This window comes from Budorcas taxicolor, chromosome 13 (genome assembly GCF_023091745.1).
Source record: "Budorcas taxicolor isolate Tak-1 chromosome 13, Takin1.1, whole genome shotgun sequence".
Classification (NCBI taxonomy): Eukaryota; Metazoa; Chordata; class Mammalia; order Artiodactyla; family Bovidae; genus Budorcas; species Budorcas taxicolor.
The window spans coordinates 64,308,210-64,333,265 of record NC_068922.1 but is presented as its reverse complement, the minus strand read 5'-3'; the positions used below and the strand labels follow the sequence as shown (position 1 = coordinate 64,333,265).

General features: G+C 43.2%; 1 protein-coding gene and 1 non-coding gene across 2 annotated transcripts in view; both read left to right on the top strand.

Annotated features, from left to right (window-relative positions):
- Window positions 1-13,947: 13,947 nt before the first annotated feature.
- LOC128058973 (U6 spliceosomal RNA) lies at window positions 13,948-14,056 on the top strand. The gene has a single exon (XR_008200565.1). It is a non-coding gene; the product is annotated as a U6 spliceosomal RNA (small nuclear RNA).
- Window positions 14,057-14,304: 248 nt separating this feature from the next.
- Window positions 14,305-25,056, top strand: part of EDEM2 (ER degradation enhancing alpha-mannosidase like protein 2) — a 28,628-nt gene continuing 17,876 nt past the window's right edge. The window contains exons 1-5 of the mRNA XM_052650957.1: window positions 14,305-14,465; window positions 14,702-14,812; window positions 17,525-17,564; window positions 19,533-19,638; window positions 22,490-22,615. Of these exons, the coding sequence (XP_052506917.1) occupies window positions 14,359-14,465; window positions 14,702-14,812; window positions 17,525-17,564; window positions 19,533-19,638; window positions 22,490-22,615 (490 nt within the window). The 5' untranslated portion in view covers window positions 14,305-14,358. The remainder of the gene's footprint in view (window positions 14,466-14,701; window positions 14,813-17,524; window positions 17,565-19,532; window positions 19,639-22,489; window positions 22,616-25,056) is intronic.

Here is a 25,056-nt window from a genome sequence, read left to right as displayed (position 1 = left end):
GACCCCATGAATCGCAGCACGCCAGGCCCCCCTGTTCATCACCAGCTCCCGGAGTTCACTCGGACTCACGTCCATCGAGTCCGTGATGCCATCCAGCCATCTCATCCTCTGTCGTCCCCTTCTCCTCCTGCCCCCAATCCCTCCCAGCATCAGAGTCTTTTCCAGTGAGTCAACTCTTCTCATGAGGTGGCCAAAGTACTGGAGTTTCAGCTTTAGCATCATTCCTTCCAAAGAAATCCCAGGGTTGATCTTCAGAATGGACTGGTTGGATCTCCTTGCAGTCCAGGGGACTCTCAAGAGTCTTCTCCAACACCACAGTTCAAAAGCATCAATTCTTCGGCGCTCAGCCTTCTTCACAGTCCAACTCTCACATCCATACATGACCACAGGAAAAACCATAGCCTTGACTAGATGGACCTTAGTCAGCAAAGTAATGTCTCTGCTTTTGAATATGCTATCTAGGTTGGTCATAACTTTTCTTTCAAGGAGTAAGCGTCTTTTAATTTCATGGCTGCAGTCACCATCCGCAGTGATTTTGGAGCCCCCCAAAATAAAGTCTGACACTGTTTCCACTGTTTCCCTATCTATTTCCCATGAAGTGATGGGAGCAGATGCCATGATCTTCGTTTTCTGAATGTTGAGCTTTAGGCCAACTTTTTCACTCTCCTCTTTCACTTTCATCAAGAGGCTTTTTAGCTCCTCTTCACTTTGTGCCATAAGGGTGGTGTCATGTGCATATCTGAGATTATTGATATTTCTCTCGGCAATCTTGATTCCAGCTTGTGTTTCTTCCAGTCCAGTGTTTCTCATGATGTACTCTGCATATAAGTTAAATAAGCAGGGTGACAATATACAGCCTTGATGTACTCCTTTTCCTATTTGGAACCAGTCTGTTGTTCCATGTCCAGTTCTAACCGTTGCTTCCTGACCTGCATACAGATTTCTCACAGGAGACAGTCAAACACAGTTCTGTCTCAGTCTCTGTGGGGTCTCTGGGTCCTGGTGCACACAAGGTTTGTTTGAGCCCTCTGAGTGTCTCTGGCAGGTATGGGGTTTGATTTGATTCTAAACGTGAATTTGCCCCTCCTACTGTCTTGCTGGGCCTTCTCCTTTGCCCTTGGATGTGGGGTATCTCTCACAGCTGCTCAAGCACTGCGCAGCCACCTTTTTCAATTGACTTTTAAGTAGGGTTTTTGCTGCAGGGGACTGTCTGTTCTCAACTCTGGGATGTGCTGAAACAACAGACTGGTTCCAAATAGAGAAAAGAGTACGTCAAGGCTGTATATTGTCACCCTGCTTATTTGACTTATATGCAGAGTACACCATGAGAAACACTGGAATGAAAATGCTGTGAAGCACAAGCTGGCATCAAAATTGCCAGGAGAAATATCAATAACCTCAGATAGCAGATGACACCACACTTATGGCAGAAAGCGAATAAGAACTAAAGAGCCTCTTGATGAAAGTGAAAGAGGAGAGTGAAAAAGTTGGCTTAAAGCTCAACATTCAAAAGTGAGGATCACTTCATGTCAAATAGACGGGGAAACAGTGGAAACAGTGATAGACTATTTGGGGGGCTCCAAAATCACTGCAGACGGTGACTGCAGCCCTGAAATTGAAAGACACTTGCTCCTTGGAAGAAAAGTTATGACCAACCTAGACAGCATATTAGAAAGCAGAGACATTACTTTGCCAACAAAGTTCTGTCTAGTCAAGGCTAAGGTTTTTCTAGTAGTCATGTATGGATGTGAGAGTTGGACTATAAAGAAAGCTGAATGCCGAAGAATTGATGCTTTTGAACTGTGGTGTTGGAGAAGACTCTTGAGAGTCCCTTGGACTGCAAAGAGATCCAATCAGTCCATCCTGAAGGAAATCGGTCCTGAATATTCATTGGAAGGACTGATGCTGAATCTGAAACTCCAATAGTTTGGCCACCTGATGCAAAGAACTGACTCACTGGAAAAGACCCTGATGCTGGGAAAGATTGAAGGCAGGAGGAGAAAGGGACAAAAGAAGATAAGATGGTTTGATGGCATCACCGACTCAATGGACATGAGTTTGAGTAAACTCTGGGAGTTGGTGATGGACAGGGAGGCCTGGCATGCTGTGGTCCATGGAGTCGCAAAGAGTCGGACACGACTGAGCGACTGAACTGACTGATTGAAGCGTGACCAAAACAGACCAGGCGGTGGGGAGGGAGAAGTGGTGTGAAGAGGTAAGCAGGAGTCAGATGAAGACTCTGTCATGCTACACTAAGGAATTGAGACTTTATCTCTTTTTTTATTTTTTAAAATTATTTATTTATTTGGCCGTGCCAGGTCTTAGTTGTGGCACCAGGGACTGAACCCTGGGCCCTCTGCATTGGGAGCTTGGAGTTTTAGCCACTGGACTACCAGATTTTATCTTGAACTAATTCTCACCCCTTTCTTTGGCCCACCTAACACCTGAGTACATGTCACCTACTCCAGAAAGCCTTCCCTGAGATGCATCCATGTCTGTCTTGCATATTTCCTCTGTTTTACCATAAGCCTTTCTTTTTCCTCATCATAGCCCTAACTTCTTTCCATGATAATTGTCTAAACATCTTTCCTCCACACCAAAAGCTGTAAGAGAGCAGGGAATACTTTAACATTTCTGTAACACAAGACTAGTAGAGTACCTGGAACATAGTAAGTGCTCAATAGATATTTATTGGATGAATGAACAAATAAATAGAACAACTACAGAAGGAGAGAAAATTATGAGCAGCAAAATGCCTGGCACAAAACTGGCCCTTAGAAAAAGATTTAATCTTTTAGCATGTATCAGTTTTTCATCTGGAAAATGGGGATAAAAAAGAAATTACCTCAACTGGATATCATGGGTCTGTGAATTGCTTAACCCAGGGTCTGACGCTTAGCGTAAAGGATAATTCTCTGCGTGTTAAAAACGTAATTCTCATACAAATAGACAGTGAGCTTGGTTCAAAATTTCATTTAACTCATTAGTAAGGGGGCTAGCAGGATGACAAAGCCAGTTCAAAATAGAATATAAAAAGTTTTTTTGTAGTCAATGAAAAAGAAAAATTTTGCAATGAGATTGCTAATTTATATACAAAAGGATTAATGTCCTACGGAGTTAAAAAACATAACCTTTAGGTCATCTTCTCTACCAGACGGAAAAGGAAATCATCTCATCTTATTACTTCACAGAATTGTGAAATGTCTGGCCCCAATAATTGTGTAAATAGTGTTAAATTTCTCTTCGGAGGCAAATGACTTCTTTCTAATTGGTAAGTTTGTTGGTTTGTTTTTATTTTTTAACTGTACTGTACGCTGTATGGGATCTTAGTTCCCCCACCAGGGGTAGAACCCTTACCTCCCGCATTGGGAGCAGGGTCTTAACACATGGACTGCCAGGAAGTTCCCTGAGGCAGATGACTCTTAAGTAGATTTGCTCATCATTTTATTATGACATCAAAAGGTCACTAATCATCTTTTTAGTTTAGTAACATGTTTTAGATAGTTTTTCTTAACACTGATAAGTTTAGTTTAATAGATACAATTATTATAATAAGGATCCCAGTAAATATTAGTGGAAAGAATTTTTGTTCCATTAGGCTTTTTTCCTTCTCTCCAGCATCTACATTGCCGGTAGACTGAGGGGGGAACCCTGCAGGGCCCTGTGCTCTTTCTTCCCTCAGCCTGGGGCAGTGTCAGGCTAATTATGTGTCATTAAATAGGCAGAGGAAGTATCTGCTTTGGGCATCAGTAAAGCAGGCATGTAACCCTCTCTTCTCCCAGAATAATTTTTTTTTGGTAGGAACTGGATATTTCCAAAAAGGTAGTGAAGAAGACACCATGGGAAAAAATCAGAAAATTTGAGTACCACTATACTATCCTTGGAAGAAAAGTTATGACCAACCTAGATAGCATATTCAAAAGCAGAGATATTACTTTGCCAACTAAGGTCTGTCTAGTCAAGGTTATGATTTTTCCTGTGGTCATGTATGGATGTGAGAATTGGACTGTGAAGAAGGCTGAGCGCCAAAGAATTGATGCTTTTGAACTGTGGTGTTGGAGAAGACTCTTGAGAGTCCCTTGGACTGCAAGGAGATCCAACCAGTCCATTCTGAAGGAGATCAACCCTGGGATTTCTTTGGAAGCAATGATGCTAAAGCTGAAACTCCAGTACTTTGGCCACCTCATGCGAAGAGTTGACTCACTGGAAAAGACTCTGATGCTGGGAGGGATTGGGGGCAGGAGGAGAAGGGGACGACAGAGGATGAGATGGCTGGATGGCATCACTGACTCGACGGATGTGAGTCTGAGTGAACTCCGGGAGATGGTGATGGACAGGGAGGCCTGGCGTGCTGCGATTCATGGGGTCACAAAGAGTCGGACACGACTGAGTGACTGTACTGAACTGAACTGATACTATCTATTTTTACGGGTCCATTTTTCAATTTAGAAAATTGTGGTAAAATATATATAACATTGGAGAAGGAAATGGCAACCCACTCCAGTATTCTTGCCTGGAGAATCCCATGGACAGAGCAGCCTGGCAGGCTACAGTCCATGGGGTCACAAGAGTTGGACATGACTTAGTGACTAAACCACCACCACCATGTATAACATAAAACTTATCATCCTAACCATCTTAGGTGTACAGTTCAATGGCATTAAGTATAGTCACACTTTTGTGTAGCCATCCATCTCCAGAACTCTTTTCATATTGCTAAACTGAAACTTGGTACCTATTAAACAACAACACATGGCCCTTACCCCAACCCCTGCCAACCATACTTCTGCCTTCTGTCTCTGTGAATTTGACTGCTTTAGTACCTCATATAGATAATGGCACACAATATCTGTTCTCAGGGACTTCCCTGGTAGTGCAGTGGTTAAGACTCCTTGCTTCCAAGGGACACGGGTTTGATTTTTAGTTGGGGAACTGAGATCCCACGTGCTGTGTGGTGCAGCCAAAAATTTTTTTAATACATAAAATAGCATCAAAATATTTTTTAAAACTTTGTTCTCTTGTGACTCACTTATTTAACTTAGTATCATGTCTTTAAGCTTCATCCAAGGTAGCACGTGTCAGAAGTTCTTTCCTTTTTAACACTAAATAATATTTCATTGTATTTATATCACATTTTGTTTATCCAGTTATCTGTTGATGGTTGCTTGCATTCTTCCATCTTTTGGCTATTGCCTTCTTTTATTTTATAGTATAAGATTGTTTTTGTTTTGAATTGCATTTGAGGGATGGATACCATTTTCAGGGCTTGAGATCTCAAATATTGTAATCTGGCTCAGAGCCTGGGACCGACTAGACTGTGAGACCATCTGTAGTCCCTTCTTGATTCTGTACTTTTGCCTTAATACAACCAGGATGACTAGGTTTCTCTAGGCAGATTTTTAGCCACATGTCCCTGTTTACATGGAATATGAGTATTAAAAACATGTTCTGGGGCTCTGATTGCTCTAAATTGTGTATACACTGGGGATAAGGGGAATTCAAGCATTTCGACAAAGCAACAGATGGAAAACTTCCCAGGGATAAACTAGATATTTCTTGGCAGTCCAAAAGTATGTCGTTTGCAAACTCTGCTCTGGGAGTTGGGAGAATCCACTTGAACAACATGACCTCTTGATGCTAGAAAAGGAATTCCCGGATACTTCCCTGATCAAAGTAATGAAGAGTATAGGGTCAAATGAGGACTAAAATGCCTTGGCTTCCAGCTTCAGGGAATTGAACATTTTTTTCCTTATATTCCAGCACAAAGAAAGGGAATAGTGAATGTATCCCGACTTTTTAATTCTGTTTTGGACTTTTATTTATACAATTGTCATCAGTTTCATCAATGTAGTAGAATATAGACTAGCGCTGAACCTTGGCTCTATTACTTGTTCAGTGTGAGACGCTGATTATTACTAAACCTCTCTTCAGTTTTAAAAATCTATGTCTCGATTTTTAAAATCTTTAGAATGGTACTAATAATAGTATTGTCTCAGAGGATTGCGGTGAGGACTAATATCCCAAGAACAGTGCCTGGGACATAGTAAATGCTATATAAATTCTTATTCTTATCAATACATTTTTGCCTTCTCCTCCTTTCCTCTTTGTTATTATTACCATTATTATTTAGTTGGTAAATAATCACATTTTATTTTATTTGGAGTGTCTTCCTATAGTTTCTGGGGGAAAATTTATGTAGTTAATGTGTATTGAATTCTGCTTTCTGATTTTTTGCAGTAACTCTATGAATCTGTTAATAATATTTTCCTTATACTGAAAGGTAGTCTTATTCTCTCATTTTCCAGATTTGGAAACTGAATCCCCAAAAGGGAAAGCGACTTGCCCAAGAGCACACAGAGACAGTGACTAAAAAAGGACTTCTGACCATGAGTCCACAGCTTGTTCCACTTAACACAGAGTCCAAGAATACTGACCTTATATTAATAAAAACACTCTGCCCATCCTCCAAACACCCCCAGGAAGACTTGAATGCTCTATGATTCCAGGTATTCTCCAAAAGATGTCTTTCCTTTCTATCAAAATTGCAAGCATTTCAAGGGAAAGGTCTGCGCTTGACTACCTCATCATCTTCATTGTATGCCCAGCACTATGCTTCAGGCTCTTGAGGGCAGAAATTATAGCCTAACACCTCAGATTGTTAGGGGCAGATGCTCAATAAATAGGACTAGTTAATACACCCCCACTTTAAAAAAAGAGGAATAAGATAGTGGAGAAAAGAGAATATATATTTAAGAAATCAATATGTTCTGGTCACCGTATTAGAATTTTCACCACTCTTCCATTTCCTCCCCAGATATTCTTTACAGCATTATCAATTTCCAGATTTTGAATCAAGAAATTAAGGTTACTCTGAGTTTTCATGAGTAAGTATTCAAATTGACATTTCTCTGGTGAACTACAACCTTTCAGAATCTCATATGATAACCATGGAGTGAGAGGTAAAGCCAGGAATGAAGAGACCTAATACTTTCCAGAAGGTTAAAAGAAAAAAAGTTTTTTTCTCATGAACAACCATGAAATCCACTATATAAATTGTGAAAATAAAAGTCATGATCGTATTTGCTCTCTGACAATGTGGAAACATACATTTTCATCAAGCTAAGAAAAAGAAAACAGGGACTTCCCTGGTGATCTAGTGGTTAAGAATCTGCCTTCAAGGCAGGAGATGCAGCTTCCATCCCTGGCTGGGAAGCTAAGATCCTACATGCAGTGGGGCAACTAAGCCATAGGCCACAATGTAAGATCCTGCATGCCACAGTGAAGATCCCACGTGCTGCAACTAAGGCCAAATAAATTTTTTTTTAAAGATCTATATTATAAAAAAGGAAAAAACAAAGAAAAATTATGAATATTTCAATCATGCTAATAGAGACCCATCATTACCAAATCCAGTTAACCTGATTCCACTCTCCCTGTGAACATTTAATCACACTAGAGTTTTGAATGGAGACAAGCTAAGCTACAGGACTTATATAGAGAAGAACAATTAGGCCTGGGCAAGTTTCATAGCATGAAAGGGCTCAGACCTTAAAAATGCTTAATACCTGTGCTAGGCTAAAAAAAAAAAGGTGGTCCCCTAAAGGTAATTAGGTCCTGTGTGTGTGTGTTAGTTGCTCAGTTGTGTCTGACTCTGCAATCACATGGATCGTAGCCCAGTAGGCTCCTCTGTCCATGGAATTCTCCAGACAAGAATATTGGAGTAGGTAGCCATTCCCTTCTCCAGTGGATCTTCCCAAACCAGGGATCAAACCCAAGTCTCCAGCATTATAGGTGGTCTCCTTACTATCTGAACCACCAGTGAGGCCCAGTTAGGTCCTAGTCCCTGGAATCTGTAAGTATGCCCTATTTGGATTTGGAAAAAGGGTCTTTGCAAATGTGATCAAGTAAAGGATCTTGATATGGGAGATTACACTGTATCATCTAGGTCAGCCCCAAATGCAGTCACAAGTGTCCTTAGAAAGGCAGAGAGAGGCAGAGGGAGATATGATCCAGATCCACAGAGGAGGAGCTGGTGTGAATATAGAGGCAGAGATTAGAGGGATACAGGCCAGGAATGCCAGCAACATTCTCTTCTCCCGGAGAAGCTGAAGAGGCAAGCAGCAGATTCTTCTCTAGAGGCTCCAGGGGGAGTGTGCCTCTGCTGATATCTTGATTTTGGCCCACTGAAACTAATTTGGTCTCCAGAACTGTGGGAGAGTACATTTCTGTTGCCTTAAGCTACCAGGTTTATGGTAATTGTAATTAATTTGTTACCATGGTCACAGGAAGCTAATACCGTGCCCCTGTGTTGTTATCCAAGTCTCAGTTAACTGTCATCTCCTTCCCCTTCCATCTGGTACTTCCAAGAAGAGTTTCCAAAAGCATCCTACTGTGTTTCGTGTATCTCTTCTGCCAGGCACTGTGACAAGTACTTTACAGGTTCACTGAATCCTCATAAATCCTATTAGGTAGATCCTTAAGTTATTCCTGTTCTACAGATGAGTAAAATGAAGTTCAGAAGAGAAGCTGGTGAAGCCATACTCAGGAAAATGGAAAAATGGGTCCCACCTTTCTTGAAGCTATGGTGCCTGATTTTCACCTAGGATAACCCACAGGGCTGCAGCCACCGAGCTGGTCCAGAGGACTGGCAGTGAGAAGGTGATGGAGCTAGTATTCCAACTCAGGTCTGCTTAGATTTAAAGCCCATACTTTTAACTTCTATATTGTACTACCTCCAGCTCTCTGGGTTAAATCAGGGTTTTAATTCTCATATCTACTGCCAATGTTTCAGCAAGTTCATCTGAGGGATATTTTCAAGGAGTCTGTACCAACGGAGGCCAAACATGTCTTTGTTTAACCAAAGTGCCACTTTTTAGAAAAGAGAAGAGAATGGCCAATTTTAGCATCACAGAAAGCTCAGTTTAAAAAGACATCAGAGATCCATTTATTCAAATTCTTCATTTTATATAAGATGAAGCTGGGTTTACAGAAGGAGACGGGCTTGCTTAGGGTCACCTACAGAGGCTTTAACTGGTAAAGTTGGAATTGAAGTCCCAGTTGCACTTCAAACCTGGGGTTGATTACGCTGCACTGTTCAAAGTCAAGTGTGTTGCTATGGTCTAAAAAGCTGATGAAATTCTGGGAACTTGCAAGCAGGAAAATGGAAAAATGGGTCCCACATTTCTTGAAGCTATGGTGCCTGATTTTCACCTAGGATAACCCACAGGGCTGCAGCCACTGAGCTGGTCTAGAGGACTGGGAGTGAGAAGCTACTGCAGTGGGACAGAGACTGGAGACCATGATAATGTGACCACATCCCAAATGGGAAAAAAGATATGACAAGAACTCATGAATTCCTAGAACTGAAGAGATTTCTGAAAATCTTGACAGTAGCAGATTTGGACAAATAAATGAAGGTTCAGTTCAGTTCAGTTCATTTCAGTTGCTCAGTCATGTCCAACTCTTTGCGACCCCATGAATTGCAGCACGCCAGGCCTCCCTGTCCATCACCAACTCCCGGAGTTCACTCAGACTCATGTCCATTGAGTCGGTGATGCCATCCAGCCATCTCATCCTCTGTCGTCCCCTTCTCCTCCTGCCCCCAATCCCTCCCAGCATCAGAGTCTTTTCCAATGAGTCAACTCTTCACATGAGGTGGCCAAAGTACTGGAGTTTCAGCTTTAGCATCATTCCCTCCAAAGAAATCCCAGGGCTGATCTTCAGAATGGACTGGTTGGATCTCCTTGCAGTCCAAGGGACTCGCAAGAGTCTTCTCCAACACCACAGTTCAAAAGCATCAATTCTTTGGCGCTCAGCCTTCTTTACAGTCCAACTCTCACATCCATACATGACCACAGGAAAAACCATAGCCTTGACTAGATGGACCTTAGTCGGCAAAGTAATGTCTCTGCTTTTGAATATGCTGTCTAGGTTGGTCATAACTGTTCTTCCAAGGAGTAAACTTTGGACAAATAAATGGAAGTAAGTTGTATCTTATACTTAGCAGGGTACTTGTTTGGGAAACTCAATATGTCTAATTATAGTAAGGGTTGACATTCTTTATCCATCTTTAAATGCATCCACTAATAAATATTAAATCCCTGCAGATCTCTGCTTTCATGCATAATAAGGTGGTTTTTTAAAAAGATAATATATTTAAAGTACTGCATAGAGTCTTGGTAACAAGTCCTTTAAAATGCTGTTACTAAGAAAGAACTTGAAGATGTCACAAACAGATGGAAAGATACAGTGTGTTCTTGAATTGGAAGAAATAATATTTTTAAATGGCTATACTAACCCAGGAAATCTATAATTTGATACAGTATCAATCTACCAGGGCATTTTTCACAGAACAAGAACAAATAATTTTAAAAACTCTATGGTAATACAAAAGACCCTAGATAACCAAAACAATCTTGAGAAAGATCAACAAAGCAGGAAGAATCATGCTCTCTGACTTCAGATCACACCATAAAGCTACAGTAATCAAGATAGTATGGTATTGGCACAAAAACAGAGACATTATGGTCAATTAACCTATGACTAAGGAAGCAGAAATATACAAAGAGAAAAGACAGTCTCTTCAATAAGTGGTGCTGGGAATACTGGGCACCTAGATATAGAAGAATGAAATTAGAACATTCTCTAACACCACATACAAAAATAAACTCTAAATGGACTAAAGAACTAAATGTAAGACCTGAAAACATTAAATTCCTAGAATAAAACATAGGCAGAACATTCTTTGACACAAATCATAGCATTATTTTTTGGATCAGTCTCCCGCAGCTAAGGAAATAAAAGCAAAAATAATCAAATGGGACCTAATCAAACTTAAAAGCTTTTGCATTGCAAAGGAAACCACTGACAAAACAAAGTGACAAGCTACTGAACGCAGTCACTTCCCTGGTGGCTCAGATGGTAAAAGCATCCGCTTGCAATGCAGGAAACCCAGGTTCAGTCCTTGGGTCGGGAAGATCCCCTGGAGAAGGAAATGGCAACCCACTCCAGTATTCTTGCCTGGAAAATTCCATGGATGGAGGAACCTGGTAGGCTACAGTCCATGGGGTCGCAAAGAGTCGGACACGACTGAGCGACTTCACTTTCACTGAATGGAAGAAAATGTTTGCAAATGATATGACCAATGATAGGTTAATTGAAAATATATAAACAGCTCATATAACTCAATATCAAAAAAACCAAACAACCCAGTTAAAAAATGGGCAGAAGATCTGAACAGACATTTCTCCGAAGAGGTAATGCAAATTACCAATAGACACACGCAAAGAGGCTCAAAACTGCTAATCATCAGGGAAATGCAAGTCAGAACCACAGTGAGCTATCACCTCCCATCTGAAAGAAGGGCTGTCATCAATAGGACCACAAATAGAACTACCATATGACCTGGCAATTTCACTTCTGGATATACATCTGAAAAAAATGAAAACACTAATTGAAAAAGATACATGCACCCTAATGTTCATACCAGTATTATTTACAATTACCAAGATATGGAAGCAACCTAAGTGTCAATCGACAGATGATTGAATAAAGAAGATGTGGTATTGATATATTTATTTAATGGAATACTACTCAGTCATAAAAAAGAATGAACATTTTGCCATTTGCAACATCGATGGATTTAGGAGGGTATTCATTCAGTTCAGTCGCTCAGGCGAGTGAACTCTTTGTGATCCCATGAATCGCAGCACGCCAGGCCTCCCTGTCCATCACCAACTCCCGGAGTTCACTCAAACTCATGTCCATCAAGTCAGTAATGCCATCCATCCATCTCATCCTCTGTTGTCCCCTTCTTCTCCTGCCCCCAATCCCTCCCAGCATCAGAGTCTTTTCCAATGAGTCAACTCTTTGCATGAGGTGGCAAAAGTACTGGAGTTTCAGCTTTAGCATCAGTCCTTCCAGTGAACACTCAGGACTGATCTCCTTTAGAATGGACTGGTTGGATCTCCTTGCAGTCCAAGGGACTCGCGAGAGTCTTCTCCAACACCACAGTTCAAAAGCATCAATTCTTCGGTGCTCAGCCTTCTTCACAATCCAACTCTCATATCCATACATGACCACTGGAAAAACCATAGCCTTGACTAGACGGAACTTTGTTGACAAAGTAATGTCTCTGCTTTTGAATATGCTATCTAGGTTGGTCATAACTTTCCTTCCAAGGAGTAAGCGTCTTTTAATTTCATGGCTGCAATCACCATCTGCAGTGATTTTGGAGCCCCAAAAAATAAAGTCTGACACTTGTTTCCACTGTTTCCCCATCTATTTCCCATGAAGTGATGGGACCAGATGCCATGATCTTAGTTTTCTGAATGTTGAGCTTTAAGCCAACTTTTTCACTCTCCTCTTTCACTTTCATCAAGAGGCTCTTTAGTTTTTCTTCACTTTCTGCCATAAGGGTGGTGTCATCTGCATATCTGAAAGTGAAAATGGAGTCACTCAGTCATGTCCGACTCTTTGTGACTCCGTGGACTGTAGCCTACCAAGCTCCTCTGTCCATGGGATTCTCCAGGCAAGAATACTGGAGTGGGTTGCCATTTCCTTCTCCAGGGGATCTTCCCGACCCAGGGATCAAACTCGGGTTTCCCGCATTGGAGGCAGACGCTGTTATTGATATTTCTCCCGGCAATCTTGATTCCAGCTTGGGTTTCTTCCAGCCCAGTGTTTCTCATGATGTACTCTGCATAGAAGTTAAATAAGCAGGGTGACAATATACAGCCTTGACATACTCCTTTTCCTATTTGGAACCAGTCTGTTGTTCCATGTCCAGTTCTAACTGCTGCTTCCTGACTTGCATATAGGTTTCTCAAGAGGCAGGTCAAGTAGTCTGGTAATCCCATCTCTTTCAGAATTTTCCACAGTTTATTGTGATCCACACAGTCAAAGGCTTTGGCATAGTCAATAAAGCAGAAATAGATGCTTTTCTGGAACTCTCTTGCTTTTTCCATGATCCAGCGGATATTGGCAATTTGATCTCTGGTTCCTCTGCCTTTTCTAAAACCAGCTTGAACATCTGGAAGTTCACGGTTCACGTATTGCTAAAGCCTGGCTTGGAGAATTTTGAGCGTTACTTTACTAGCGTGTGAGATGAGTGCAATTGTGCAGTAGTTTGAGCATTCTTTGGCATTGCCTTTCTTTGGAATTGGAATGAAAACTGACCTTTTCCAGTCCTGTGGCCACTGCTTAGTTTCCCAAATTTGCTGGCATATTGGGTGCAACACTTTCACAGCATCATCTTTCAGGATTTGAAATAGCTCAACTGGAATTTCATCACCTCCACTAGCTTTGAGGGCATTATGCTAAATAAGTCAAAGAAAGATAAATACTGTATAATATCACTTATACATAGAAGTATAGTTTTTAAAAACCCAACAAATTAGTGACTATAACAAATAAGAAACAGATTCATGGATATGCAGAACAAACTAGTGGTTACCACCGGGGAGAGGGAAGTGAGGAGGGGCAATGTTTTAAGGGTAGGGGATCAAGAGGTACAAACTGTTATGTATAAAATAAGTTACAAGGATCTATTTTACAACACAGGGAATATAGATGATATTTTATAGTAACTATAAATCGAGTGTAACTCTTAAAGATTGTGAATCACTATACTGTAACATGGAGAAGGCAATGGCACCCCACTCCAGTACTCTTGCCTGGAAAATCCCATGGACAGAGGAGCCTGGTAGGCTGCAATCCATGAGGTCGCTAAGAGTCGGACACGACTGAGAGACTTCACTTTGACTTTTCACTTTAATGCATTGGAGAAGGAATGGCAACCCACTCCAGTGTTCCTGCCTGGAGAATCCCAGGGACGGGGGAGCCTGGTGGGCTGTCGTCTATGGGGTCGCACAGAGTCGGACACGACTGAAGGGACTTAGCAGCAGCAGCATACTATAACATATAATATTATACATCAACTATACGTCAATAAAAATAATTAAATTTAAGAAAGCTTTAAAACATACTGTTGCAGAGAAGATTAGCATGGCCCCTGCGCAAGGATGACACGCAAATTCGTGAAGCGTTCCATATTTAAAAAAATAAAAATAAAAATAAAACATACTGTTGCTAAAACATTCATTAATAATAGTAGCTATAACAGCCACTGTCTTGAAGACACGTTGATCTTCGCTTCAGAGACTATATGTCCCAAGCTTCTCTTCGCTTGAGTTCCACCGCCCATTGCCTTCTGGGGCTTGTAGTCCGGAAGTGAGTGGATGATTCATAGGCACGCAGGCGTAGTGCCGCAAACTCCCGGAAGAACCCGCTGGGGCTCGCAGGATGAGCGGGTGGCGGTGGCTGCTGCTGCAGCGGCGGCGCTGACAGGACACGAGCTCTATGCTTTTCCGGCTGCTCGTCCCGCTTGGCCTCCTGTGTGCACTGCTGCCCCTGCACCATGGTGCACCCGGCCCTGATGGCACCGCACCCGACCCCGCCCACTACAGGTGAAGTGGGGGGGTCAAGCTCCCTGCCCTTCCATAGTTGGGGAATGGGAAGCCCAGACTTGGTCCCTTCCCTAGTCCCTCCATCCCGGGACCCCCATCCTGACCTGCTGGGACCCAGCTGCTGGGCTCCTGGCAGAAACCAGGTGATAATTCCCACTTTCCGTCTTGTTACTTGTCCTTTCCCCTGCCTGGTTTCGTTTGGTGACTCTCTGCCTTATTTCTCGTACCCTGCACAGGGAGCGAGTCAAAGCCATGTTCTACCACGCCTACGACAGCTACCTGGAGAATGCCTTTCCCTACGATGAGCTGCGACCTCTCACCTGTGACGGGCACGACACCTGGGGCAGGTAGTGCGAGGGGAGGAGCAAGGGGGAGGCCTGGGTCTAGCAGTCTGGTCCTAGGCCCGCGGGTCTGCTGGGACTGGTGGCTTCATGGCCTCCTCACGGGGTTCCAGAAAAAGCTCCTAGCCAGGGTGGGGTCGCATTCCCCTCAATTAAGGCCCATGCCACCAGGATCCACCCAGCCTCCTGGAAATTTGTATCACAAGGTGGGAAAAGGCTGGGTTATCCTAGTGGGCTGGATCTCTGGGCTCTGGCCACAGCAGTAACAGACATCAGCTGTTAGGACTTGGGCAAATCTCTGGAGCCATATGATGTGTGGAAGGGCTTCAAGAAGTCAGAAGACCCAACCCCTTCATGTTGTAAGTGGTCAAACAGGCCCAGGAGGAGCTGTAACTCTCCCAAAGGTGAAACTTAAGAGCCTTGGTAAATGTAACTGAAATGCACTTCCTCCTTTATCCTCACATCCTTGACTGCTTCTTGGTATTTCAGCTCAAACTGTCACTTTAGTGTCAGTTCCCTTAAATACTCATCACCTACTAGTCAGTCTCACAAACACACTTTTTTATCTTCTTTGTAGCACTTCTCACTCTGATACTGTCATTTTCACTTATCTGCTAGTTTGTGTTTCTCACTTCCACTAGAATAAAAATCTATGAAAAAAAATCTATGATATGGAATCCTCTGTCTTGGTCCTTGCTGAGTGAGTGAAGAATCATTGCATTTAGGTGAAACTGACATTGATGAAACACTGTGCTAAGCATTTTCCTTGCCTCATCTCATGTAATTAACATCCCTAGGTGTTAAGTGCTGTTATCTCCATTTTACAAATGAATATGCTAAGAACTGGAGAAATTAAGTAAAGTGAAAATGAAAGTCACTCAGTCGTGTCCAGCTCTTTGGGACCCCATGGGCTATACAGTCTATGGAATTCTCCAGGCCAGAATACTGGAGTGGGTAGCCTTTCCCTTCTCCAGGGGATCTTCCCAACCCAGGGATCGAACCTAGGTCTCCTGCTTTGCAGGCAGATTCTTTCCCAGCTGAGCCACAAGGGAAGCCCAAGATACTGGAGTGGGTAGGTATCCCTTCTCCAGCAGATCTTCCCGACCCAGGAATCAAACTTGGGTCTCCTGCATTGCAGGCGGATTCTTTACCAACTGAGCTATGTGGGAAGCCCCCAAAATTTGCTGGGTTGTTTTTTAGTTGAAAAAGTAATGCATGCGAATGGCAAATTTAAGCAGTACAATGTCATATAATAAAATAAATATCTCCCATATGCTAGAACTCCAATCACTGTTAACTTTCTTGTGGCTCCTTCCAGAAATATTTTTGATTTATACCATCCTATAGATATGTATCTATAGGAGAAGGCAATGGCACCCCACTCCAGTACTCTTGCCTGGAAAATCCCATGGATGGAGGAGCCTGGTAGGCTGCAGTCCATGCAGTCGCAAAGAGTCGGACATGACTGAGCAACTTCACTTTCACTTTTCACTTTAATGCATTGGAGAAGGAAATGGGAACCCAGTCCAGTGTTCTTGCCTGGGGAATCCCAGGGATGGTGGAGCCTGGTAGGGTGCCGTCTATGGGGTCGCACAGAGTCGGACAAGACTGAAGTGACTTAGCAGCAGTATAGATATGTATATATGTATCTTTTTAAATTAACTTTCTTAAGGTGTAACTTACATGAAATGCACCCACTTTAAGTGTGTAGCAACCATCATAGGATAGAGAACCATTTCTGTCACCCTAAAAAGATCCCCTGTGGCCTTTTATAGTTAATCCCTCCACCACCACTGGCCCAAAAAACTGCTAATCTGCTTTCTGTATATATGTCTTTGAAAATCCAGTTAGAACATATGACACTACCTATTTTGTAGCTATCTATTCTGTAGCTGGAGAAGGCAATGGCACCCCACTCCAGTACTCTTGCCTGGCAAATCCCATGGATGGAGGAGCCTGGTGGGCTGCAGTCCATGGGTCGCAAAGAGTTGGACACGACTGAGCAACTTCACTTTCACTTTTCCTTTCATGCATTGGAGAAGGAAATGGCAACCCACTCCAGTATTGTTGCCTGGAGAATCCCAGGGACGGGGGAGCCTGGCGGGCTGCCGTCTGTGGGGTCGCACAGAGTCGGACACGACTGAAGCGACTTAGCAGTAGCAGCAGCATTCTGTAGCTTGTCTTTTTCATTGAACTAGATAATTTGAATATTTTCACATTAGCCCATAGAACTCTTGATAACAATGTTTTTGACAACCTCATAGTTTTGCATTGTTTGAATATATTATGATTTGGTTACTCACTCTTCAACTGGTGTACATTTGGGTTATTTCTAGCTTTTTGCTGTTCTAAAAACAATACTGCCATAAGTATTCTCAAGCCTACAGTTCTGTGCACTGTGAGATAAAGTCATAGATGTGGGAGGTCTGTGCTGTGAGCTGCAATCTTATACTGCCTCCCTATGGTGGAGAAGAATTCCAGAGAATATAGGCGATGTGTTTAACTACAGTCAGCTGCATCTGCCCACCTCCCAAGTGCCTTAAAAGGGTCAGAGGTTCCTGGTGATTTGCACTATGGCATCTCTGTTGTGACAGCAAGTGGGACTGGCAGAAGCATTGCTGTGCCTAATTTATTAGTTTCTGGGGTATCTGATCTGAGGCCTTGATATCTGGTGTTTGATTTTGTTACTAAGCAGCTGATATTTTTGTCCTTTTACAGTTTTTCTCTGACTCTGATTGATGCTCTGGATACCTTGCTGGTAAGTGTCTCATCTATTCCTTTTTCTCTCCGACATTGCATAACCAATATCCTTCTTTTGGTAGCTTGGCTGTGGGTGAAAAGTGAATTCTTCACCTGGGCCTTTGAGTTTCATCTTTCATTTTGATCTTTAATTTGAGGGCAGTGGAAAGCCTTTTTCAAGATGAGGGCAGGAAATTAGATTTCCATTTTGAGACGATCACTGGCTATAATGTGGAGAAAGATTCATGCACTCATTTAACAAGTATTTTTGAGTAATTGCTGCATGCACTGTGCTCAGCCCTCTGGGGGAGTGTAGAAATGAGTGAGGCTCCTACCTGTGCAAAGATTCTCATCACATGGAAAGAAATAGATGCCACAGAGTTGTGGGGAGAAACTTAACTGGAGTCTTTTGAAGGAAGAAGAGGTCAATTTCGGCTGGGGGACTCAAAGACTTTCTAGAGAAGGTAACACGTAGACAATTGAGGGTAAGTTGGATTTGTAAACGGGAAGACACGAGGTGTGATTTCTGGTGGAGGGAACAGTATGTCTGAGGTTAGAAAATCAAGGAATAATAGATACAATTCTACTCAAGTGGATGAGACAAGGCTAGATGAACAATGAGAGACACAAAGATAGATTAGGTCTAAATCATAGAGGGCTTTAAATGCCGAGATCGGATTGTTTGCGTTGCAACTGATAGATTTAGACAGGAAGGAAATTTACTGAGTCACATAGCTAAAACGTCCAGGTAAAGACTGGCCTCAGACCCAGCTGGTTCCAGACAATATAAATAATGTCAGTAGGAATCTCTCTCAGTCTCTTATTTCTGCCTTCTTTGCTGGCTGTATTCTCAGGCTCTCCTTAGGCTGACAGGGTAACCAGTGGTAACCCTGACTCACACCCCACTCGTTCAGTAACCTGTGTGTGGAAAGGATTGGTTATTTTTCATTAATTGCAATGACTAAGTCTCAGGGATCTGGCTTGGGTTACACATCTATCCCTGAACTAATCAGTCGGCCAAGAGACTTAGTATGCTGGCTGGTGTAGGTGAAGTGCCCATTTTTGCAGCTGAAGGAATGGAATCAGCTTCTTCAGATTATAAGAGTGACTGTGGAAGAAGGGTGATTCCTCAAGGGAAAATTGGAGCAGTCATATCAAAATAAAAGGTATCGGGATTGCATTTGACTGACAGTTTAAACAAAAAGGGTTTAATTTTCTCAAGTAAAAGTAAATCTGAAGGTATTAATTTCTAGCATTGGATCAGCTGCTTAACTGTGTCATCAGAAACCCATGGTCTTGGTATCCTTCCCTTCTGCCATCGTTAGTATGTTGATCTTCATTCTCATGCTTTAGTACCTCATGGTCTAGGATGGCTGCCACAGCTCCAGAAATCAAGTCTGCTTTCAAAGTAGAAAGGAAAAGAGTAAAAGCCAAGCCAACGGTGTCTTGTCTCTTTTTATTAGGTCATTTCTGAGAAGTGCTCTTAGTAGACTACAACACTTAGAATTGACTGGATAACACAGTCACCTCTAGTGGCAAATGAGGCTGAGAAACACGTATGTGGATTTCTAGCTTCTATGGCTGGAAGCTACAAGTATAAAGAATATTGGGAATCAGTGTTGGGTCAACCAACCTGCAGTATTTTCCACCAGGATGAATGTGACAAGGTTAAAAACAACAGATATCCACTGAAAATGTCAAACTAAGATTTCCTTATGTGGTCTACAGTCTTTGTATTGGTTTCATTTAAATGAGTACATGGGATTCTTAAATTGGTACCAAAGAATTTATTAATGTCTCGATACTGGGTCTGTGTGATTTCCAGCTCTCAGTGTTTTGAACTGTTACCAGCAGTTCTAGAACAGAAACTGTAGGTCTTAAGTTGAAAAAGTGAGAGTCACATCAGCATAAAATCCTAGACTCTGATCTAGCATCTCCAGTGCCTACAAGCCTGGGAGCCTCACTCTCAGGTCTCTCTTTCCTACAGATTTTGGGGAATGTCTCAGAATTCCAAAGAGTGGTTGAAGTGCTCCAGGACAATGTGGACTTTGATATTGACGTGAATGCCTCTGTGTTTGAAACCAACATCCGAGGTGAGGGGTGCCTTCGAGGGTCCTTGTAAGAAAGGAGACTGTGGAGTTTTGGCCTCCGTATAAACCAGGAGGTGGTAAATAGGATCTTAAGGGCCAGCCTTGCCAGGGCACTTGACTCAAAACAGATTGACAGAGGTCTTCCCTCCTGGGGGGTGGGGTAGGGACGTCTCAGGATCCCTCATCAGTTTTAGACATAAAAGTGAGCAGGGGACAGAGAAAAGACTGAAGAGAAACATGCCAGGATTACTCACATATTTAACATATACTTGGTACTAGGCTTTCAGCCAAGAGCAAGAAAGATGTAATCCTTGCCTTCTCATAGCTTATTGCCTAGGATGCACTACCCATAGAACTTTCTGCACTGATGATGGAAATGTTTTATATCTCTATTGTCCAGTCCAGTAGCAACGTCTGAAACATGTTTGAAAGGGAAAGTGAAGTCGCTCAGTTGTGTCCAACTCTTTGCGACTCTATGGACTGTAGCCTGCCAGGCTCTTCCATCCATGGGATTTTCCAGGCAAGAATACTGGAGTGGGTTGCCATTTCCATCTCCAGGGGAAATGTGTTTACTGGAACTGTGGAACTGAATTTTTAATTTTATTTAATTTTAATGAATGCAAATATAAATCATGGCATGTTTTTACTACTTGCTGTATTACATAGTGTGAGTCTTGGGTATTAGTTTCCAAACCTGGCTGCTGATCAGAAGCACCTGGGACCTTTTTAAAAGTTCAGCTGTCTAGACTCCACTCTAAATCTAATGAATTGGAATCTTTGGGTTGGGTCCTAGAATCAGTATTTTTAGCAGGTGGCAATGAATCTTTTTGTTTTTTTAATGATTCATTCTTTTTGTTGAGGTACATTTACATACACTGAAATGCACAAAGTTACACATTTCAGTGAATTTTGATCCAATGATTCTTACGAAAGTAGTACAGCCCTTCTTTTCAGTGAGCTTCTAGACCATTGGTGGCTTAACAGCCATCACCTCTGGATGATACAGTTATATTTTTTCCTCCTTATTTTGCCCATCTTTATTTTACATGTTGTGTGCAATGAAATTTGTATTGCAGATCTGTAATTTTTTTAGTTCAAAAAAGACTATGACGCAGAGGGACAGCATGGTATAAAATCCTGGTGCAGGGATCAGACCTGAGTTCAAGGCCTTGCTCAGTGCTGTGTCCCAGAACTGCTGAGCCCAGAGTGTCATCTGTAAGTTAAGGTGGTCCTTAAGTCTCTGTTTCTGACACGCGTGTAATTGTATCAGCCTTCTTTTGGTTGACATTTGCCCAGTATGTCTTTTTCTTCTCTTTTATTTTCTATCTTGCTGTATTTTATGATTAGCTCTGTCTTTTGTAATTTACCTAGTATGTTGATCCCTTCTGACAATCTTTTCTTCTAACTGAAGCATTCAGTTCATTTACATTTACTGTAACTACTGATATATTTGCATTTATTTCTATAGTATTACTTTGTGCTGTGTCCCATTGTTCTCTCTACTCTTTCTCTTTTCCTTTTCAATTTTATTTTTTTGGCTGTGCCATGTGGCATATGAGGTCTTAGTTCCCCCGGCCAGGACTGAGCCCCCCCGCACCCCATGCAACGGAAGCATGGAGTCCTAGCCTCTGGACTGCTGGGGAAGTCCCTCTTTCTTCTGCCTTTTGTAGGTTGAGTTGTTTCCCCCCATCCCATTTTTCTTTACGAATCTAGAAAGTATGCAGTATATCTAGCTTATTAGTTTTCTTGGAAAATTTAACAAACACAGTCTAGAATTAATGAAGATCTTTATTCTCCTCCTGAATAATATAAAACCTGGCTCTGAGGATTATCTGTACCTGTATACCTTAGTTATGTATTTTAATTATTTCTTTTAAGCCACCATATATTATTATTGTTCCATAGAATTGAAGGTTTAGATTTACTACTATTTGCCACTTTGGAACCATCTTTCCTTCTTGTATCACAGACCTTACATCTGTGGTCCCTTTCCTTTTATCTGAAAAACTTCCTTTTGAATGTCCTTTACTGCAGGTGCATTTTTTCTCAGCTTTTCTTAGTAGGAAAATGTCTTTATCTCACTGCCTTTGTTTGGCCTTTGAAGGGGGGACACTGAAGCCCAAGGTCACCAGTTTCGCCATATTTCCAGATATGTAACCTTTAGGTCTTTTTCATGAGTCCTAAATATTATGTAATAAATTGAAATAGAGACATGAATAAAATGAAGGTAATAAGTATCTTTCCCTTCTTCTCCTGACGATTGGGAGACAGTGACCAAGTACAGTGAGCATGGGCTTTGGAGTCAGGCAGACCGGGCGACCCTGGGCAAGTCGCTTTACCCCTCTGAACCCCAGTATCTTTGTCTGAAGAGGGCACAAAATACCTGGTGTTTGGTGTACGTGTGTGCATGCTAAGTTGCTTCAGTCGTGTCCGACTCTGTGCAACCCTATGGATTGTAGCCTGCCAAGCTCCTCTGTCCATGGGGTTCTCCAGGCAAGAATACTGGAGTGGGTTGCCATGTCCTCCTCAGGGGATCTTCTTGACCCAAGGATCGAACCCGCATCTCTTATGTCTCCTGCACTGGCAGGCAGGTTCCTTACCACTAGTGCCACCTGGGAAGTCCTGTTTGGTATACGCTGGGGACTAAAAGTGATAGTCATTGTTTTTGTGACCTACCAAGAGGAAAAAAGACTTGTCCTTAACACTGTACCAATATGGGTGTTATGACCTCTTCTTTCCCTTGGTAGTTCTACCCACTTCCCAGTGAACCACCGAACAGAGCATTGGGTTTAATTTGCACAAGGGAAAGACCAGTCCTTGGGAGTCTGACACTTGCTTTTTGTGCCATCTGTAGTGGTAGGAGGACTTCTGTCGGCTCACCTGCTATCAAAGAAGGCTGGGGTGGAAGTGGAGGCCGGATGGCCCTGCTCAGGACCTCTCCTGAGGATGGCGGAGGCGGCAGCCCGGAAACTCCTCCCAGGTAAGACCCATGTCAAGACAGACCAGAGAGGAAGTCCAGGAGGTCCTGCTGCTCTTGCTGGAGAAAAGAGTGGCTGAATTATTGTACCAGACACTTGGTATTTCTACCTATCAGCACCCACCATGAAAATCAGGGGAGTCCTGGGCATTTGGAGGGCTAGACTAGGATGGACAAGCTGACTTCATGACTGTGGGCAGGGAGCCTGGCGGCTACAAGGCTCTTACCCTTATTTGAGTGAGTGCTGTTGCCCCCTCCCAAGCACACATACTGCTGGGATGAAACGATTCCAGGTCTGAGTGTTTGCAACCCCAGATTCCAGATTCGGCTCTGCCAATCTCTTGACCCATATCTCTCCTTGGTTCAATTTTCCCATCTATCAGATGACAGTCATGATTCCTTCCTCCCTCTGGGGAGATATTAAATGAGGTCAGAATGGAGAAAGTTCTTGGAGAACCTCAAACACCACTGAGACGCGAGAGGGACTTGTTTTGTAGCTGAGCCATGTCCAGGGATGCAGGCCAAGCCACAGTGTTTGTCCGGTGGGGCAGTAGCTGGGCTCGGCAGCATCAGCTGGACACTGTGTTCTCTTCAGGGTGTGGTGGAGGTTCTGAGTGCTGTTCACACCCAGACACATCACGCTGTGCTTTCCACCAGCCTCCTGACCAAGTCACTTCTCCCCTTCACCCAGGACTTGCCTCTCATCCTTGGGGACGAGCTGAGGAGAATGAGCGAGTTCAGGCTCATTCTCAGGCTCGCTCTCTCACATCCTGCATGTTTCCTTAAAGCTTCATGTTCTGTGTGACTCATCCTTGGAGGAAACTTCTTTTGCATTAATTTTTTTTAATTGAGAAATATACATATTGCAAAGTGCATGATGAAGTCGGCACCCATGTCTCTACCATTCAGGCTGAGAAACAGGATTTAGTCACTCCCCTCTCTTTTTAAGACTGCCTGACTTCTCTTCCCCAAAGAGCTATCTCTTTGGGGCCTTCTTGGTGGTGACTTGAATCCTCCTTGCTTTCCATTCATGTCTGCCAGATAGCAAGTTTCTCCTCCTACAGTAGAGTTGCTGGGCCTTGTGGTTCTTGGAAGTTTTGTCAGCTTTGTTCACAGTTTGGTGATGCACAGGCTGCTCTGGGGTTGTTTGACCTTTCAGCCTGGAAAGGAAGTCTCTGCCTCTGGCTTGCTGTCTAGATCCTTGCCTTGAATCGGAAAACACTGGGGTGGGGTGGGCAGGGCACTGGGCCTGTGGGGAGGGAGCAGGGAGCGGGCATGTGGCAGTCATTCCCATCTTAGCTCCATTTGGCTCTCTGTGTGATCTTTGAGTCACTTCTTTGCAAGCATGTCTTTTCCTACCTGTGAATTGAGGATTGGACTACAATCAGCAGGTTCATGGTTTATATCCTTTAAAAAAAAATAACATAGCCACTAGCTATCTGTCTTACACATGGTTATGTATCTGTGTCAATGCTAAGCTGCTGTATAGCACAGGGTGCTCAGCTCAGGGTTCTGTGATGACCTGGAGGGGTGGGGTGAGGGGAAGTGGGAGGGAAACCCAAGAGGGGAGGGATGTATGTATACGTATAGCTGATTCACATTGTTGTACAGTAGAAGCTAACACAACATTGTAAGGCACCTATACACCAATTTCGGAGAAGGCAATGGCACCCCACTCCGGTACTTTTGCCTGGAAAATCCCATAGGCAGAGGAGCCTGGTGGGCTGCAGTCCATGGGGTCGCAAAGAGTTGGACACGACTGAGCAACTCCACTTTCACTTTTCACTTTCATGCGTTGGAGAAGGAAATGGCAACCCACTCCAGTGTTCTTGCCTGGAGAATCCCAGGGACGGGAGAGCCTGGTGGGCTGCCGTCTATGGGGTCGCACAGAGTCGGACACGACTGAAGCGACTTAGCAGTAGCAGTATACACGAATTTAAAAAAAAGAAAGAAAGAAAACAGCCCCTAAGACTCTTTAGAGCAGGAATCCTGAACCGGCTCCTCTGGGACTGTTTGGAGTCTGCAGATACGGTTCATTTGTCAGAATGGTGTTTTAAAAAGTAGATGAATGGCTTTCTCATTGTGCCAACAGCCCCACCACTGCCTATGGCTCAAGTCCCACCTGCTTCACACTAAGGTACCTGCCCAGCCTCTGAAGGCACAGTATAAAATAAGTAAAAGTAGAGCTGCTCGAGCTACAGTCAGCATGAGTGCCAACCCGGAGCACAGCCTGCTGTTCATTCCCCTCCGCACCACAGGCAAGAGCCCGAGGCATGGGGAGCGGTGTTTGGCAGCATCTGGATTAAGTGGCCACTGAGGTCTCCAGTTGCGACACTTATCCTTCCCTCGTTCAGTCTCTAGCAGATCACCTAGGGCAGGGGTCCCCAAACCCCCGGCTGCTGACCGGTACTGGTGTGCAAGCTGATAGAAACCGGGCCACCCAG